Consider the following 16,988-nt stretch of genomic DNA (forward strand, 5'->3'; position numbering starts at 1 on the left):
GAGAACAAGTCATGTCCGGTTATCATGATTCCTTGATCGAGGGCCACCCCGGAATCGCTAAAACCCTAGCCAAGGTAAAACGAAATTATTGGTGGTCCACGTGGCGTAAAGACATTATCCAATTCATCCTATCTTGTGGCGCGTGTGCTCAAAACAAGTCATCCAAGTAGAAACCGGCTGGGCTATTACAACCACTGGAAATCCCACCAGCACTCTGGCACACGTTGTCCCTCGATTTTATTACTGACTTACCACCCAGTCAAGGGTTTAACACTATTCTTGTGCTCGTGGACCTATTTTCTAAAATGGCACATTTCATTCCTCTTAAGGGGCTCCCAAATGCTTCCACTCTGGCAAAGGTATTTCTTGAAGGCATCATATGACTCCATGGGTTTCCTTCAGTTTTGATCTCAGACCGAGGTACTCAATTTGTATCTAACTTCTGGAGAAAATGGTGCTCTATGGCCCAGATCGACATCCCTCTATCCTCCAGTCACCATCCCCAAACGGATGGTCAAAATGAGAGGACAAATCAGACGCTCGAGCAGTATCTGCGTTGCATGTTACACCAAGATGAAGGAAGCGGTTCGACCTATTATGGATAGCTGAATATGCTTATAATAATTCCCTACACACCAGCGCTGTGCAGACACACTTTTATACCATGTATGGCAGGCACCCACGTACTTCTGAGTTGGACGTTCCCACAACCCTGGAAATGCCAGCAGTTAAAACCTTGCACACGACCATTTCTCAAACCTTTAAAAGGGCAGCTGAACACCTACTTCAGCCTAAGAATCGCCAAAAGAAGTTTGCTGATCAACACCGAGCAAAGGCCCCCAACTACCAAGTGGGAGACAAAGTCTGGCTGTCCATTAAAGAAACCCAAACTTTCCGTCCAAGATACATGGGTCCATTCACCGTCACCTACGTGATAAATCCTGTGGCGGTCAGACTAGCTTTGCCGTCAAACATGCAGATTCATCCTGTGTTCCACGTGTCTCTCCTTAAACCTGTTCAACCTGGGACCCGGGTAGCAACGCCACCACAGCCAGTAGTAGTCGCCGGGGAGCCAGAATTCAAAGTCAAGGACATCGAGGATTCAAAGTACGTCAGATCCAAATTATACTACTTAGTAGACTGGAAGGGGTATGGTCCACAAGACAGGACATGGGAACCTTGTGAGTACATCCATGCACCTCTCTTGCTTAGACGATTTCATCAAAACCATCCAAACAAACCAGAACCAGACAGAAGAGCCACATTGAGAGGGACCTTGGGGGAAGGGGTTATGTCATGATTCCTGCCCCTCATGTCCCCAGCCCTCCAAGATGTCAGGCTGGAGCCAGGCCATGATCACCTACATGGCCCTCAAGGGCCTCTCCATCCCTCCAAAGACCCACTTGGAGTCAGACTTGGCACTTGTGGCACCAGACTCACTCACTCCCATAGGATAACATTGGGGATTGGACTTGTAGTGCATTGATGGGGACAAGATGGATGCCCCCACATATTTCGGTTCCCCAAACTGAATGTGCAGTCTAGTCTTTTGGGTGTGGTTCAGCCCAGAGACACCTGGGATACCCAGAGACTATTTAAGCCACGCTCAGGCTGAGAAACATGCTTTGCGTTTTCTGCACCTGCAGCGTGCCACTCACCGTGTTCGGATCGGTCTCCAGTAGGCCTGCATCTTTCTTCTGCGCTCAGCTCCTGCAAGAACACCGATAGAAACAGCCTTACCTTGTGGCGCTTCTGCCCATCATTCATCGCTCCTTCTGTTCTGCGGGCATCTTCGGCGGTGTCATTCCCATCCCGGCACGCCGCTTCCTAAGGAAAAGGGAAAAGAACAGAAAAAAGGCACTAGTAAGCATTCAGCAAAACTTCGCTTATTTTTAAAGACTGTACGAGCTTCAAACGCTTACCTGAATCCCAGCCGCTCTCGGGGAACTCTGTCTCCAGAAATTCTCATCCATCTACAAGAGGGAAAAGACACTCCAGGTTAGCGTGGAAACATCTAGAGGCGCCGCATACCACGCTTACTCACCGCATTTCTTCTTCATAACCGGCATCCACGCTGAAAACGTTGCGGCACCTAAAAGATACAGAAATACAACTCAGTTCAATACAAATACGAAAGGGTCGTATCGCGCATCGTGCTCTCACTCACCTTTAGCGCTACTCATCTGAGCAGCACGTCGCATTCCCGGACGCCGGCCATCATCTAAGGAAGGAAAGGAACGAAGTTAGAGAACTGTTCAAAAGACTCATTATACTTACTTGTCGGACTCTTGCCAGTGAAGTAACTAGGCAGCAACAAGCCCGCATCTAACAACGTGCCCCTGCGCTGAAAGCAGGACGGAGAGCACACTTTCCAAGAAAACAAGGTGAGCTATGGATCAAAGGGAAGGGTTGGACCCCGGGGAAGAAGGGGTTCAAGCACACAGAGACAATAGGGAGTTCAACTCTACCAATCCTGTGTTTCAGGCCCAGTCTCCAGTCGAGTAGACTCCAGGGAAGGGTTCGAGGTCGTAAGAGGTCAGAACAGGCTGAGTGACGTCCCCGTGGATACCAGGTGAGCGTTGCAGTACCACACGATTTTAAGGCCCAAGTGAGATGGAGGACATGAACCCTAATGCTGTTAAATTGATGGGAAGAAGAGCTTGTATCCACCTCCACAATGTTAAACTGTATAAAAGTGAAGCAACATTGACCTCTCCTGCACCCGTTTCAAGTGAAGCAAGTATTTCTAGTGAAACAAGTCCCCACAGCAAAGCAAGAGAAGAACAGCAAAGGATGACCACAAGATCAATGATCAAAAATGTCCAGCACGATCATCGATCGGGCACAGAATTCCAGATGACAAAGAAAAGAGTTTTCACGTACAGGAGGGACGGGGAGAGCCGACGAGGTAGATTTCAGTCCAGACATTACGTAACAAAGGAGAACGAAGGCCACGAGAGATCAAACTACATAGAAAATACGAGTAAGAACGACAGAGGGGAGAATAAACGAGGACATGGGTCATCGACGGAGCAAAGTGCGGAATGGTCCCACAACAAAAAACGTGAACCCTCGGGACCATGGAGATGGCTAAAGAAGGTGCTAAATCCTAACACTCAAACATAACAACGAAACACCTCACAAACGCCAACTGACAACATAACGCAGGAATCTCGCCAACCTCTTATATCAAAAGAAGCATTGTTGTGTTCGTGGAACACGAGAGGCCATGAACATTTAACCAAGCTAGATGCTTTTGATCTAGCACAGTTCGACATCATCTGCCTCCAAGAGACTTGGCTGAGGGACCTTCCAACGATCGACGGCTATGAAACCTGTATTTCTCCAGCATGTAAGGGCCTGTTTGGCAGACCATCGTCTGGCCTTCTGACCGCAGTTAAACTCGGATCAGGCATCTCCATCAAAAAGAAAGTGGCAGAATCCTACGGTATTTTGGCTTTACAAACAGAATGGATCCACCATGAAAATCCATCTCGAAAGAAAATTAAATCCAGTTTAGCCATCATAAACGTTTATTGGAACCCACAAAGAACAACAAATTCGGAGTTCTGCAACGTGGTCATAGACATCTTAGATAAATTTACCATCGAATTGGCCACTGACTATATTCTTATCTGCGGAGACCTAAACGCTAGGTGTGAACAATCTGAGACAAGCCTTCATTCATTATCATCCTCGGAACGAGGTGTACTGTGGTCGGACCTCATGGACTCAAGAAATTTTCACAATGTGGCAACGTTGCGTGGCCGCCTCCCATTGATTCCAACTTGGGAACGACTCAACACCTTCGCAACTCTGGACTACATTTTTGCTTCCCATTCTCTTCTGTCATTTATTGACTCCTACGAAGTCTACCGTACAAAAGCTAGCGACCATAATCTGCTATCTATGACACTGAAGTCAGTATGGACTCCAAAAGATTTCTATCCATTCGATTTGGAGGTTTCAAGCAACCTTTCGCGAATACAACTCTCAGCATCAAATATCATAGATATTGCTCGGAAATTTGACGAGGTAGATGACAACAATACTTCCTCACAAATCAGACCAAACTACCTGCCGTTACTTGTGAAGTACAGGAAAAAGCAAAGAATCCAAAACTCATCAAATGACAACAGATCCCATGAATATGATTTTCAATTAGTACTAAGAAGAAGAGAACTCCGTAAACTGAGGCGCATGGCTAGAGTCTCTGACATTAACAAGCAAAAAGAAACTGCTATAGCCGCCGCAAAATCATACAAAGCATGGCTGAAACATCACAAAGGAGTCATGTATCAGAATGATGCCGAAAAAATGCTTAAAACCTTGATGACCAAAAATTCGAAAGATTTCTGGGCGCTGATCAAAAACAAAAGCAATGAGAAAGCTAACCAACTATCTAATGTTATACCAGAATTGACTTGGACGTCCTTCTTTTCTGCTCAATTTGCATCTCTGCCTGAATCATCAGAACCATCTGCTCTTCCGATAGCGACCACATGGGCAGATCTTGCAGATCGAGACGAAATTTTGAACGTAATTCTCAAGCTGAAAACTTCTAGGGCACCGGGCCCCGATGGCTTAACAAATATGGACTTAAAGCAACATCCCAAAGAATGGTCCCTTTTAATATCTAAAATCTTCAACGAATGCCAGGTAAAGAAACAGATCCCCAGAACATGGACAGAAGCACTTATAGTGCCCATCTTTAAAAAGGGAAGTAGAGACAATCCAGCGAATTATAGACCAATAGCCCTGCTAGACATCATGGGCAAGATCTTCGCAACTCTTCTCCTCTCGCGCTTTCACGGGTGGGCAAGAACCACACCATGCCTTGACGAACTTCAAACAGGCTTTGTGAAAAACGCGAGTACAAGTATAAACATCATGATATTAAATATCATAAAAGAAAATGTGAAGAACGGTGCACCGAAAGTATTCATAGCGTTCGTTGATCTGACGCAGGCTTTCGACAGAATTGGGCGACGGAAGCTCTGGTCAAAATTATCGAATTGGAATTGCCCGGAAGAAATCCTAGGACCGATGATCGCTCTTCATACGAACACAAAGCTGAGAGTTCGTCTCAATAAACAAGGCCTGATGTCAGCGCAATTTCCATCGGAACGAGGCGTGAAGCAGGGATGCCCGCTTGCTCCAGCCCTCTTTATAGCATTTTTGGGTGACTTCAAACACACCCAAACGTCGTTAAGAGTCTTTCCACCAAAAGTAGGAAACATTGCAATATCTAGACTACTCTACGCGGATGACCTAATCCTTATGGATCAGACACAAATTGGCCTCCAGCGTCAAATTAACAACCTGGCCAAATACGTTGAGGAGAACGATTTGGAAATAAACATCGCCAAATCTAAGATTCTGATCATGGGGAAAACTTGTTCATCTACGCGTAGCAATGATCGCTGGTTCCTGAACAACAAGAAGATTGAAACAGTTCCTAGTATAAAATACTTAGGAATAATGTTCGACGCAACGCGGTCAGAAAAAGCCACACGTTTGGCCTTGTGGCTGAAAATAAAATCATTAACCACTCAGACCAAACTTGTTGATCGGAAATACGGAAAATTTTCTCTCCTACCGGCGATACAATTTTATAAACAAAAGGTGGTCCCATCAATGATCTACGCAATGGATTCAGCACTAAACATCCAAGACTCGATATGGCCGAAATTGGAGGGCTTTTTGTGGAAGGCAGTACTGGGCCTTCCAAAATCAACATCTATCTCAGTTATCAGGCGTGAATTGGGCCTCCTATCGATGAAAGCGTCAGTCAAGAAAAGCCAAATGAGACTTCTGTGTAAAATAATTTCTCCTGATGCTTTACCTCTATTCAAAGCAATTCAGAAGGAACTTACCCAAGGCCACTGCATCGCCCTGAAGAAATGGGAGCAAGAATTACAGGAAAATCTGGCTGATTTGGCTTGTACATCAGAAGACCTAATCCACAATCCTGTAAAGCTAAAGAGAAAAATAGCCCAGGAGGACTGGATACAAACATGCGAGGCAGCAACGGCAAATAAATTACTTGCCCACTTGCCGCCAACTACTAACAAGCTGAATAGACCTCTGAATTACTGCATAAAATTCCCTGACAAAAGGCTACAGAAGAATTTCATGAAATTGAGGCTTAATCTCATGCTAACTCAGGAAATTAAAGCCATCCGATCAAAATCCAGCATAAAAACATGCAGACTATGCCCAGAGTCTCAAGAGGAGGAAACTGTAAAGCATTTACTTTTAAACTGTGCAGAAACAGCATATTTGCGTGAAGCTTTTTTGTTACCATTAATGCATGACGCGTCACTCCGAGAAGAAGACACATGGTGGTGTAGACTGGTTGCAGGCGAAAAAACTAAATGGGCAACCGCGGCTGTAAACATTTTGGAGGCAGCTCTTAAGCGAGCATCAGAGCGTGGGTCCGCACTTGGTTCCATTTAACAAAACCTCCACGATGCAGTTCAACATCTCATTTCTTCTCTCCTCATGTTGCTCTGTTTTCTTTTTCTTCTTCTTTTCCTCTTTATTTTCCATTGGACCTCATCTGTTCTGCAATTTAACAGTTTTGATGATCCATTCACATCTGAGATATGGGACGTGATCTCTTGTAAAAATCAAATTTTTCTTTTGATTGTAGACAAGTATAATAAAAAAAAAATTTAAAAAAATGTGCATAATGAAAACAATACACTTTTGGATTAGAATTGATTTATGGATTAATTCAGTTGCAATAATATTGAAATATATTTTCTAGAAATAGAATAGAGAAAATTATGGAATAAAGAAATAGAGAAAACAATATTTGAGCTTTTATGTTGCCAATCATCCGTACATTGTTACTTGCTGTTTTCTCTTCCATACTCCAGTCTTATCCAGCCTTATTCAGAAGGAATACGAATATAGTAAGCAAATTTGGGTATCCAAAAAATTGCTTCATAGTTTTAAGAATTGTTTTGGCAATCATTTTAGAGTTCTTGTTATAAGTTTATGACTTACAAATAAAACAATAAAAACTGACATATAGTAAAAATAAAGTGTTGACAATGGAAATGTTCCAAGAGGTGAGAGCTGTAGCTCCAAGCTAAAGATGCACCAAATCAAAATAATTTGTGGAATCTTTTGTGGCATTCTGCTTTTGACCATTTTCCTTATAACATTGACATTTACAAATATTATAAGCAATGAGAAAGTAAGAAATAAGACATCCCTACCGGTCCCATTATTTGTATTTTACAGATTAAGAGACTAAATCCCCCATTACGTTCTGATGTAAAAAAAAACATTTTCCCTAATAAAAAGAGATCCTGGAGAAGATAATGAAAATATGAACTTATATTTGGACAAATTGGCTCATTTGGCAAATAATGTATGGTATGAGCACATGAAAGAGCTAGGAGAGAGAACATCAGAAGAACGTTGCTATGTTTGTTCCTTAATACCGTATGCCATGAATGCGGCAAGAACATTTATTGCAAGAGAAATGTCTCCACATGATACAAAATGTCTCAGTCATTTGGTAGCCTGCACTACAAGAGACCAATTCGAAGGGAAGTGGGCACCCAGACGTGAAGATAAGACCATGCTCACACTCCCTTCTATTCTCAGGCGCAGTGATACTTTGCAAAGCCCAGTTCAAAGACTAATTCGAATTGCAGACAGTAGGAGTTATGATGGATGATGGGCTAATTGGGTGGGGAGGTATGGTGAAGTCCAACCCTCCAGCACCTGGAGTAGCAGCTTGCGTGCTGCTAGTGAGTGGAATATTCCAGAAGGCTACAAGCGTGACAACCAATTGTAGACGGCCACGTAGCAAAGAGCCCTATAGTTTGAAAGCCAATGAAATGTTGTGTATTTCATGACAGCGAAGATGACTTGCACTAGGGGTGGGCATAGTTGCCACCTGACCTTAGAGATCCAATCACAATGACACCCCCATAGAAATTATACCTAGCGGTTCCCCTTAAGCCTATCACAACCTGAAGTAGGTTTTCTTATTTTGCCACATAGTATGACGTCACATATGACAAATTTGTGCTATAAAAGTGATGTTTTTTTATGAAATGCGTTGAGAGATATGCTGTGAAATGTCTGTTGTACTCCCTGTTTTAGATACTTGTTAATAAAACAGCTAAAGATTTGCCAACTTCTTGAGTCGGTCTTATCATTGATGTATGCGTAACTTCTGCAGCCCCATCCAGCCCATAGAGCGCAAACGCGCTTAAAAGGGCCTATGGGTTCAAGCACTCTGAATAATATGATATTCATGAATATGCATAATTTACCCCATGTTCCTCCCTGCCACAGAACTACCCCATGCTGCTGCCCCTTACTACCAGAACCTCCCAGGCACTTGCACAAACCCTGATGGGCTCCATAGTGCTCACGTTGCGCTGGAAACTGCCAGGTGCCACGTCCCATTGCCCCATAGATGCCCATGCTGCTTTACATTGCCCAGTGATTTTCTCTATGACGCTCACATTAACCCCATGCCTTGACCCAAAGCAATACAATTAACTCACATCACCACATAAGTGCCCAATGTCCCATCTATTTGACTCAGAACTAGCCATGCCTAACCTCATTGCACCCTGGTTAACCCATCGATCTCCAAATTGCTCTACGAACTCCCGCCCCATGTACACACACACAAACACCCGCGTGCGCGCATGTGGCACAGCTCTTGTAGTGCTGCCCAAAAGAACCAGGAAGCAGGGCGAGCGATATCGATCACTGCTCTCTTTGGGCCCTTCCTACTCTGTGGGTCTAGGAGGCCCTCGGAGTAGGTTGTTCTGTTATGTGCAGATAAACTTCAGTCACAACTGAACCCCGTTGTGAAACAAGCCTTATGCTGCAGGCAATACGTTTCTCCCCAAACCTGTCTTGAGCTTAAATCAGTGGACTTCAAACTGGGGGGCTGGACCCCTTAGGGGGGCCCGGATTATGTCCAAGGGAGCCCAACCTATTTGAAAAGGGATTTAGAAGACTGCTTTAATTTTTTTTTTATGGATTAAGGTGACTGCTTTTAATAGAATATGTAAGTTTAAAGACTCTGGGGGTCTCCTGGACATCATTTGGGCCCCATAGGGGGGCCAACCCCTAGGTGGACGGGTGGGCAGAAATTATATTTGTACTGAAGTATGAACAAGTTTGAATAGCACTGGGTTAAATATTGATTTTGTTTTCACTGCATTTATGCTCCTGTTAATCCATGCAAATAGCATATGTGTACGAGTATGGTGTATTCTTTTTTTTATCACGTTAATGTAAAAAAATAAATTCTATGGTTTGTTAACCTAAAGTTAAATCATTTCATTATTAATTATTCAGCTCTTCATAGTATTCCTTTGAAACTTAGAAGCTTTTGGGGGCATCAGCACCAATATTGGCCCCCTCCCTAACCCAACACCAGTAGCCAGCAAGGAGTGCCAAGAGGAGGATGTGTACAGATGTGAGCGCAAGATGATGAGAGAGGAATGGGGGAAGGAAATCTATGAGAGGGGGTTGGGGTCCAAACTCCACGTGCGAAATCTACTTGGCCACTGGCGGGAAATAGCCTGATCTGTGGGAGTGGTCAGGTACATGCACTGAGTTATAGGCAAGTCAATGCTCTTTGTGATGGGATTTCCAAGAAGCATGAGAGAGCCAGAACTGTCCTTGAAGCCAAAGTGCAGACAATGGTATTGAAACACAAATTAATTTGCTCCAAAATTGATTCACAGACAAAGTACATGTCAGGCGTACAAGTACAATTATGAGTTGGGTGTAGTTACACTTTGAAAACCCTGCACACACCATTCCAACCTATGAGCACGAGGGTCTCCTGGCCTAGGTACTTTGTCGGAAGCAATTGAAATGGGGATTTGGACAGTTGATATTTTTGGGAAACCTTCACAAACCCTCAGCAAAACAGACGGATTTGCATTTAAACCGGTGACAACATAAAACAATAATCAGTTTCAACACGTACTTCTGAACGAGGCTCCTCGGCTCCTCTTAGAGCCTGAGGGGCGATGGCAGTGATGGTTCCATTATGCTACCTGGCATAATGGCAGGTAGCATAATGCCAGTATGCTCCTGGCACTTATAAAAGGCAGTATGGACCAACAATGCCATGCATAATCAAGCAGAACACCGCATAAGGTGGCCAATTATAGTGGCAGAAGTCACGATACAACTTATAATGAATTGCGTGGCTGGTTAGAATGGGCTGTGTATTGACAAAGTGTATTGGAAAGTGTGAGGAGTCACAAATGAGTATGACCGAAATATGTTCTCTTCATGTTGGTTTTCCTGTGACTTTTTCTTAATATGATTAGATTTGCAACATTCCTAGACTTGCTTGGAATAAAAAGAGGGGCCTTTTTATTCTGGGACAAAATCTGCCTTTACACGTCTCCTTTACAGTCATGCTATGTGTGCATGGGATTCTCAAATTTGCATGTGCAGACTTTTCTCGTTCAGCAGAGCACAGGAGCAACCTCGTTTTTTACGGATATCTGCCTCCATAGGTGTGACTGCTGACATCGCTTGTGTTCGTACAATAGTCTTCTGGGGGAAACGGTGTACGGAAATGTGCGCTCGCACCAACAAAAGAAATATGAAAGTAAGTTTTTAGAAGCACAGCTGCTTTGTTCCAAAACATGCCCCATCAAGTTCTGTATTTGAGGTGGGAGGATTAGAGGTAGGGGAGGCTTGGAGGAAAATGCAGCAAATCCACGCCTCACCACGTCTGCAGCTTGCATGATACAGAATGAAGAACACGGGGTTGGCTCCAAGCTTGTGAGTAAAAACAGAGCAATCCGGCAGTCCCACTGGAGTCTGGATTAAAGTATCAAATATTAGAAAGGATTTCAGAGGGAAACTATTTCTGGAGGGGTTATGGGCTAAGTCTACTCCACTGTGCTGCAGCAGAATTAAATGTGACAACAGAGAGGAGCATGACATTATAGGCCTGATTTACAAACTGCTTTCCAATGGCGTTTTCCCATTGGAAAACACGTTTGCAAACCAGGCCCAATGAGCAGAAACTTTGCACTGATGCAGGTGCAATTAGCACTAGAGCAAAAATGACAGTAGTGCAGAAAACATATTCTTTCAAAGGATTTTTGCACCATTGTCAAAGGATTAGGACTATAGCAATCCTTACCCTAGTACAAACATGCATTCAAAGATTATGGGCTCGATTCATGGAAATGTGCGCAGAAATCCTGCTAGAGCCATGCACCGAGAAGGACACTGATTGAGTCTGCACGCAGACTAAAAAATGCACGTCCCACGTATTCATGGAATTGTTCATGCAAAGTAACCGTAAACGCAATTTGTGCTCAGATCGCCCCCCACACGCCCACATAAACATTCAGAACCGGTACCTCTGCGTGCTGCCCAGGCGTGAATACACGCACCCTTTAAACAGTGTAGGGGGTCCCTCGTAAACAGGCCTGCGACTCTGCGACCCTGTGTGGTGTCCCCTGTAACCGTATACAGCACCCCAACAACATGTGTATTAAAAATAGTAACTTGGCAATAACTCAAGAATTCTGCATGTGAACCCCCGTAAAACGTTCCTGCACCCTGCCACACTGCTTTCGCGCACACACAACGCACACACAACGTTGATTGAGTACACGCATCCCAAAATCTGACATGCAACCCCACCAGCGTGCTGCAAATCCTACAAGCAAGTGCACTTACACCTGCCTTCGGGTGGCGGATCGTATGAAGGACTTGCGTGGCCATTACCTAGCTGAGACGTTGAGTGATCGAATCCATGAATACGTCTCGTGCCGCTCAATTGTGGGCGTGCAATGGACTGCGTGCAGGCCGTCCCTCGGAACTCCGACTTTTTCACAAGTTCTTCCCCACTTATGGTGTTCCGCCCCGTTCCCTGACGTCTGCGCAAGCCACGCACACACTCTGCTTGGAGTCTCGCGCAAGGCCCTCGATGGCTCGCACATACGTGCTGAGCCAGCGTGAACTCCGCGCAAGTACGGGAAAAGTACTGCATATTCGATTCCATGAATCAACGAAGGCGGGTTTTGCGTGCAGTTGTGCACGCAAGTACCCTATTTTCCACAAGATAATTCCATTTATCGGGCCCTATATATTTTGCACCAGGGCAAGTTTTGCCCCAGCACTAATTGCACTTTCACTGGTGCTAAGTTCCTGTAATGCCACCATTCATGTTTGAAAGATAGCATTTGCAGAAGACTCAAGTTTTACAATGTTGTGCATGTGGGTAAAAAATGCAACGCACTGGTATGAGTGGTGCAGTTCCAGTAAGCTGTGAATATATGGCAGGGATCGAAATTAAGATTTGATAAGCAGGAGCTAAAAGCAGCTCCTCTGTATCCAGCATTAACCAGTGACCAGGAACTACTACTGGGGAACAAGGAGCTAATAAGAAGCACTCCGCAAATCTATATTCCACCTAACATGCAGACATATTGCTTTGTGCATTATTTATGACCCATTATGCTTTAAATGTTGTATAGATGTTTCCTAATGTTTATTTATATATTGTCCCAAAAGCAGAGTTAAATTCACATAGGTGTGTTTGCTCAACATCAGTTGGCCTTGGGAGCCAAAGGTAGCGCCTGCTAGCTGTTGGTGTCAAGATAATCAGGCTCCTATATGCCACAAGCAGGATCTAAATAGTTCCCAGCTCCCCTCAGTTTCGAACCCTGTGTGGCATTCATTCTGGTAGGAATACAAGACTTTCGTATCTGAGTGGTATTGCGGGTGATTGCTAGTTTCTTTAAAAGAACATACTTTTTTAGAAGACAGCGGTAGTCCTATGCCTGCAGTACAAACAATGTGGTTGACAGAGTTTCGGCCAGTGGCTTATTTAACAGTGACTTCTTCAGGATGAGATGTTTTCAGTGACTGGTTTTAGGATCTCCAGAGTAGGTGAAATTACGCAGTGTAAGTCAGATTCAAGGTGTCAACACCGTTTTTAGACCCAAATAAATCAGCCTGTGTATGTGTGCCACCGTGGTAGCTCTGAGGGACTTAGAGAATGAGTGTAGAATGCAGGTTTGGTTCCAAAGTACTAGATGCAGAAGAGGTATGTTGCCACAGATACACCAGCATGGTAAGGACATTGGTATGGCATGTTGCTATCCAGCCACGTCCTAAAAGCCTTACAGTGGCAGTACCCGGGCATCTGATGACCCTGGCCAGGCCGTATCAGCAGTAAAGGGCACTGACCTCACCTCAGACTGACTCCACAAGATCCCCACCAGCGTTTGAGTTTTATTGACACCCACATATGACTGACTCTTCAATTGGCCTAAGGCTCTTGATATGTGTTTGTTTACCTCCAACCCTGCCATGCTTTCAGGGGGACCGGCCTGGCATGGGCGTATTTCTAGCTCAGTTCTAGTGACCTTTCAGAGTCTGCATCCTGACTTGAGACTGACTCTTCCCCAGCCATACCAAACTGTGTTGATAAACGATCTGACATGTGAATGGCCCTGGCTCAGCCTTCTAGAGCCAGGTTCTGGAACCTTTTCCTCTTCCAATGTTTTAGACTACAAATTCCGACAGTCCCGCCCAGCAAAGTCAACGGAGAAGGCTCATGGGGGTTGTAGTTAAAGACATCTGAAAAGCCACAGGTTGCAGACCCCTGTTCTAGAGGCTCCAAATGGCGATATGAATGACTCCTCTCTTTACTGAGCGAACTCGCACCCGATCCTCCCTCGGCCTCTCCAGCCTTTCAAAGGCGCCCACTTGCCGGCAATGCTCGCTGCCCCCAGAGCTCGGGGCAGGACTTTGGCTTTCAGCATGCATGCACATAATAAGGTCCTATGCAGCTGCACAAGGGGAGTGGGGTGTGGAACGCAGCAGCTGAAAGGAGGAAAAGGTGTGCTGGGGGAGGGGGTGGAGGGGGCAAAACGAAATGCTCAGCAGTTCCCAGTGAGTCACACTCCTGCCTGCGCCAGATGCATAAATCCCATCCCAGTTCTGCTTGGAGTCAGCCGCTGCGCCGGTCCTTCTGCTTACAATAAAGGCACGATAATCAATTGATCAGACAGGCAGACTCCGGCGAGGGCCCGGGAGAGGCCGGCCCACTCCGTGCACATCTGTAACGCTTTATTGCTCCCCTCAACTCGGCATCCTGGGGAGGCGTCGGGAGCGCGCACGACCCATTATGTGAGCGCACACTAACACCACGCCGTGTGCGAGAGGGACGGTAATGCGTGTATAGCGCCTACCGTCGTGGGCTAACCGAACCAAAGCGCTGCTGCAAAAATCCAATGCTATCACTAATAAGTTGCCATTACTTTATTGTCCTTGGAATGTTGAAAGGGTGAGTTGACCCGCCATAATTTTAACCCGAGTGACATAAAAGTTACATCAGTTGCCAATCATAACTCAAAAAGGGGGCGACCTTCTCTCCGTATTTGCCTGTCCTGGCAAGAGGCTATCAATATAGGTCAATGTAATGTAAGCAACTGCGGGTGACCCATCGACCTGCGAGGCTGCCAGGGTGCCAGGAGTGGCAACGGAAAGCACGACTCTGCCGGCTGCCCCCTAGCACCTTCTCTTCCCCTATAACCCGTCCCCACCCCCACGTCGCCCCCGCGCGCAGTGTGAGGTTTCCCTGCTTTATGGGAAAGCAGTTTTAAATCAAGCCAGAAATATTGCAGCTTGTTAAAAAAAAAAGCCAAATCCAGCAAGGCTTGGAAAGTGGTTAGAGAAGCAAGTGCCAAGAACCCCCACTCCCCCACCCCCTCTAACCAAGGAGCTGCCCGTGCACCTCTCATCCCTCCGCGGCTCCTGATTGGTCCTGAGCCTCGAACCCCCTCCTCCTGCATCCTTATCCCTCCTCCGACCCCGGTTGGTCCCTAGCAGTCCCTATAATTCCCCCTCCTCCTCAGCATCCTCTCAAAGTTTGGAAAACCTCCTTTCTCTGGACCCTCTGACGCTATCGGGGATCTCTCTCTGGCTGTTCTCCTGCTTTGCCCGTCTGCCCAGTTTCTGCCCCAAAGTGCTGCCCAGCTGGAATGAATAGATCTGCCCCTGACTACTGCAGAGAGGAGCCTTCCCAGGGGGCAGGGGGCGGCCGCTCATGGGGGGCGGGCGCTGAGCCCAGCCCAGGCTACCCCGGCACCAGGACCCCCAGCCCACAGACGAGGCCCAGCCGCTCCCCCAGCCCCGAGCCCGGCTATGGCCCCGGAGGTCAGGGCTCGCCCCCTGGGGACACCCGCATCCGCCGCCCTATGAACGCCTTCATGGTCTGGGCTAAGGATGAGAGGAAGCGCCTGGCCCAGCAGAACCCGGACCTGCACAATGCCGTGCTGAGCAAAATGCTAGGTAAGGGGGCTGAGGAAGAAGGTGCGAAAGCAAAGGGTCAGGGCGAGGGAGGCAAGGGAGGAGGAAGGGAGGGATGGATGGAGGGAGAGAGGGGTATAAAGACGGACAGACAAAGGGACGGATGGATGGGTGAACAGATGGAGGCAGGGATGGACGGGTGGACAGATGGATGGAGGGATGGATGGACAGATGGAGGCAGGGACGATGGAGGGATGGATGGAGAGATGGAGAGAGAGAGAGAGAAGGATGGACGGATGGGCAGAGGGGCGGATGGATGTATGGAGGGAGGGAGGGAGAGAGTGATGGATAGACGCGCATAGGGAGAGAGGGAGGCATGGAGGGAGGGATGGACGGATGCATAGATGGGTGTGTGGATTGATGGACTGGTTTATAGAGAATTTTGGATACTTCCCCACAAGTCGGTATCTTTGAAACTCGGGAGATTTGCAGGTACTGGACCTTCCTGAAAAGCCGGCTGGGATGGGAAATAGCCCGCCCCATGTCGGTCATGTCCGATATGGGGTTGACTCTATTCCAGCCCTACCGGCCTTTCAACGAAAGTCATCGGCCTGCCAGGCGTTCTTCCAGTGCCCCCATAGAGCAGTGCTTCCCTGAAGGAGGGAGTAGAGCAGAGCAGTGCTGCCCTGAAGGAGGGAGTAGAGCGGGGCAGTGCTGCCCTGAAGGAGGGAGTAGCGCGGAGCAGTACTGTCCTGAAGGAGGGAGTAGAGCAGAGCAGTGCTGCCCTGAAGGAGGGAGTAGCGCAGAGCAGTACTGCCCTGAAGGAAGGAGTAGAGCGGAGCAGTGCTGCCCTGAAGGAGGGAGTAGAGCGGAGCAGTGCTGCCCTGAAGGAGGGAGTAGCGTGGAGCAGTGCTGCCCTGAAGGAGGCAGTAGAGCAGAGCAGTGATGCCCTGAAGGAGGGAGTAGAGCGGAGCAGTGCTGCCCTGAAGGAGGGAATAGCGTGGTGCATTGCTGCCCTAAAGGAGGGAGTAGCGTGGAGCAGTGCTGCCCTGAAGGAGGGAGTAGAGCGGAGCAGTGCTGCCCTGAAGGGGGGTGAGTAGAGTGGAGCAGCGCTGCCCTGAAGGAGGGAGTAGAGTGGAGCTGTGCTGCCCTGAAGGGGGAGTAGAGCAGAGCAGTGCTGCGCTCTGATGGAGGGAGTAGAGTGGAGCAGTGCTGACCTGAAGGAGGGAGTAGCGTGGAGCAGTGCTGCCCTGAAGGAGGGAGTAGAGCGGAGCGGTGCTGCCCTGAAGGGGGGAGTAGAGCGGAGCAGTGCTGCACCCTGAAGGAGGGAGTAGAGTGGAGCAGTGCTGCCCTGAAGAAGGCAGTAGCGCGGAGCAGTGCTGCCCTGAAGGATGGAATAGAGTGCAGCAGTGCTGCCCTGAAGGAGGGAGTAGCACGGAGCAGTGCTGCCCTGAAGGAGGGAGTAGAGCGGAGCAGTGCTGCCCTGAAGGGGGGAGTAGAGTGGAGCAGTGCTGCGCCCTGAAGGGGGAGTAGAGTGGAACAGTGCTGCCCTGAAGGAGGGAGTAGATTGGAGCAGTGCTGCCTTGAAGGAGGGAGTAGAGCGGAGCAGTGCTGCGCCCTGAGCACCCACCAGCACCCCTCGGGGTAGTGCGCGGAGTTGACGTGATTTGTTACTGTGTATTTTTTGGGAGTCTGCT

General features: G+C 47.3%; 1 protein-coding gene across 1 annotated transcript in view; it reads left to right on the plus strand.

Annotated features, from left to right (window-relative positions):
- Window positions 1–14,878: 14,878 nt before the first annotated feature.
- The window catches only part of SOX18 (SRY-box transcription factor 18), a 49,351-nt gene continuing 47,241 nt past the window's right edge, over window positions 14,879–16,988 (plus strand). Inside the window, exon 1 of the mRNA XM_069650842.1 lies at window positions 14,879–15,333. Within this exon, the coding sequence (XP_069506943.1) occupies window positions 15,024–15,333 (310 nt within the window). The 5' untranslated portion in view covers window positions 14,879–15,023. The remainder of the gene's footprint in view (window positions 15,334–16,988) is intronic.

The sequence above is a fragment of the Ambystoma mexicanum genome, chromosome 3p (assembly GCF_040938575.1).
Source record: "Ambystoma mexicanum isolate Mex_15411 chromosome 3p, UKY_AmexF1_1, whole genome shotgun sequence".
Taxonomy (NCBI): Eukaryota; Metazoa; Chordata; class Amphibia; order Caudata; family Ambystomatidae; genus Ambystoma; species Ambystoma mexicanum.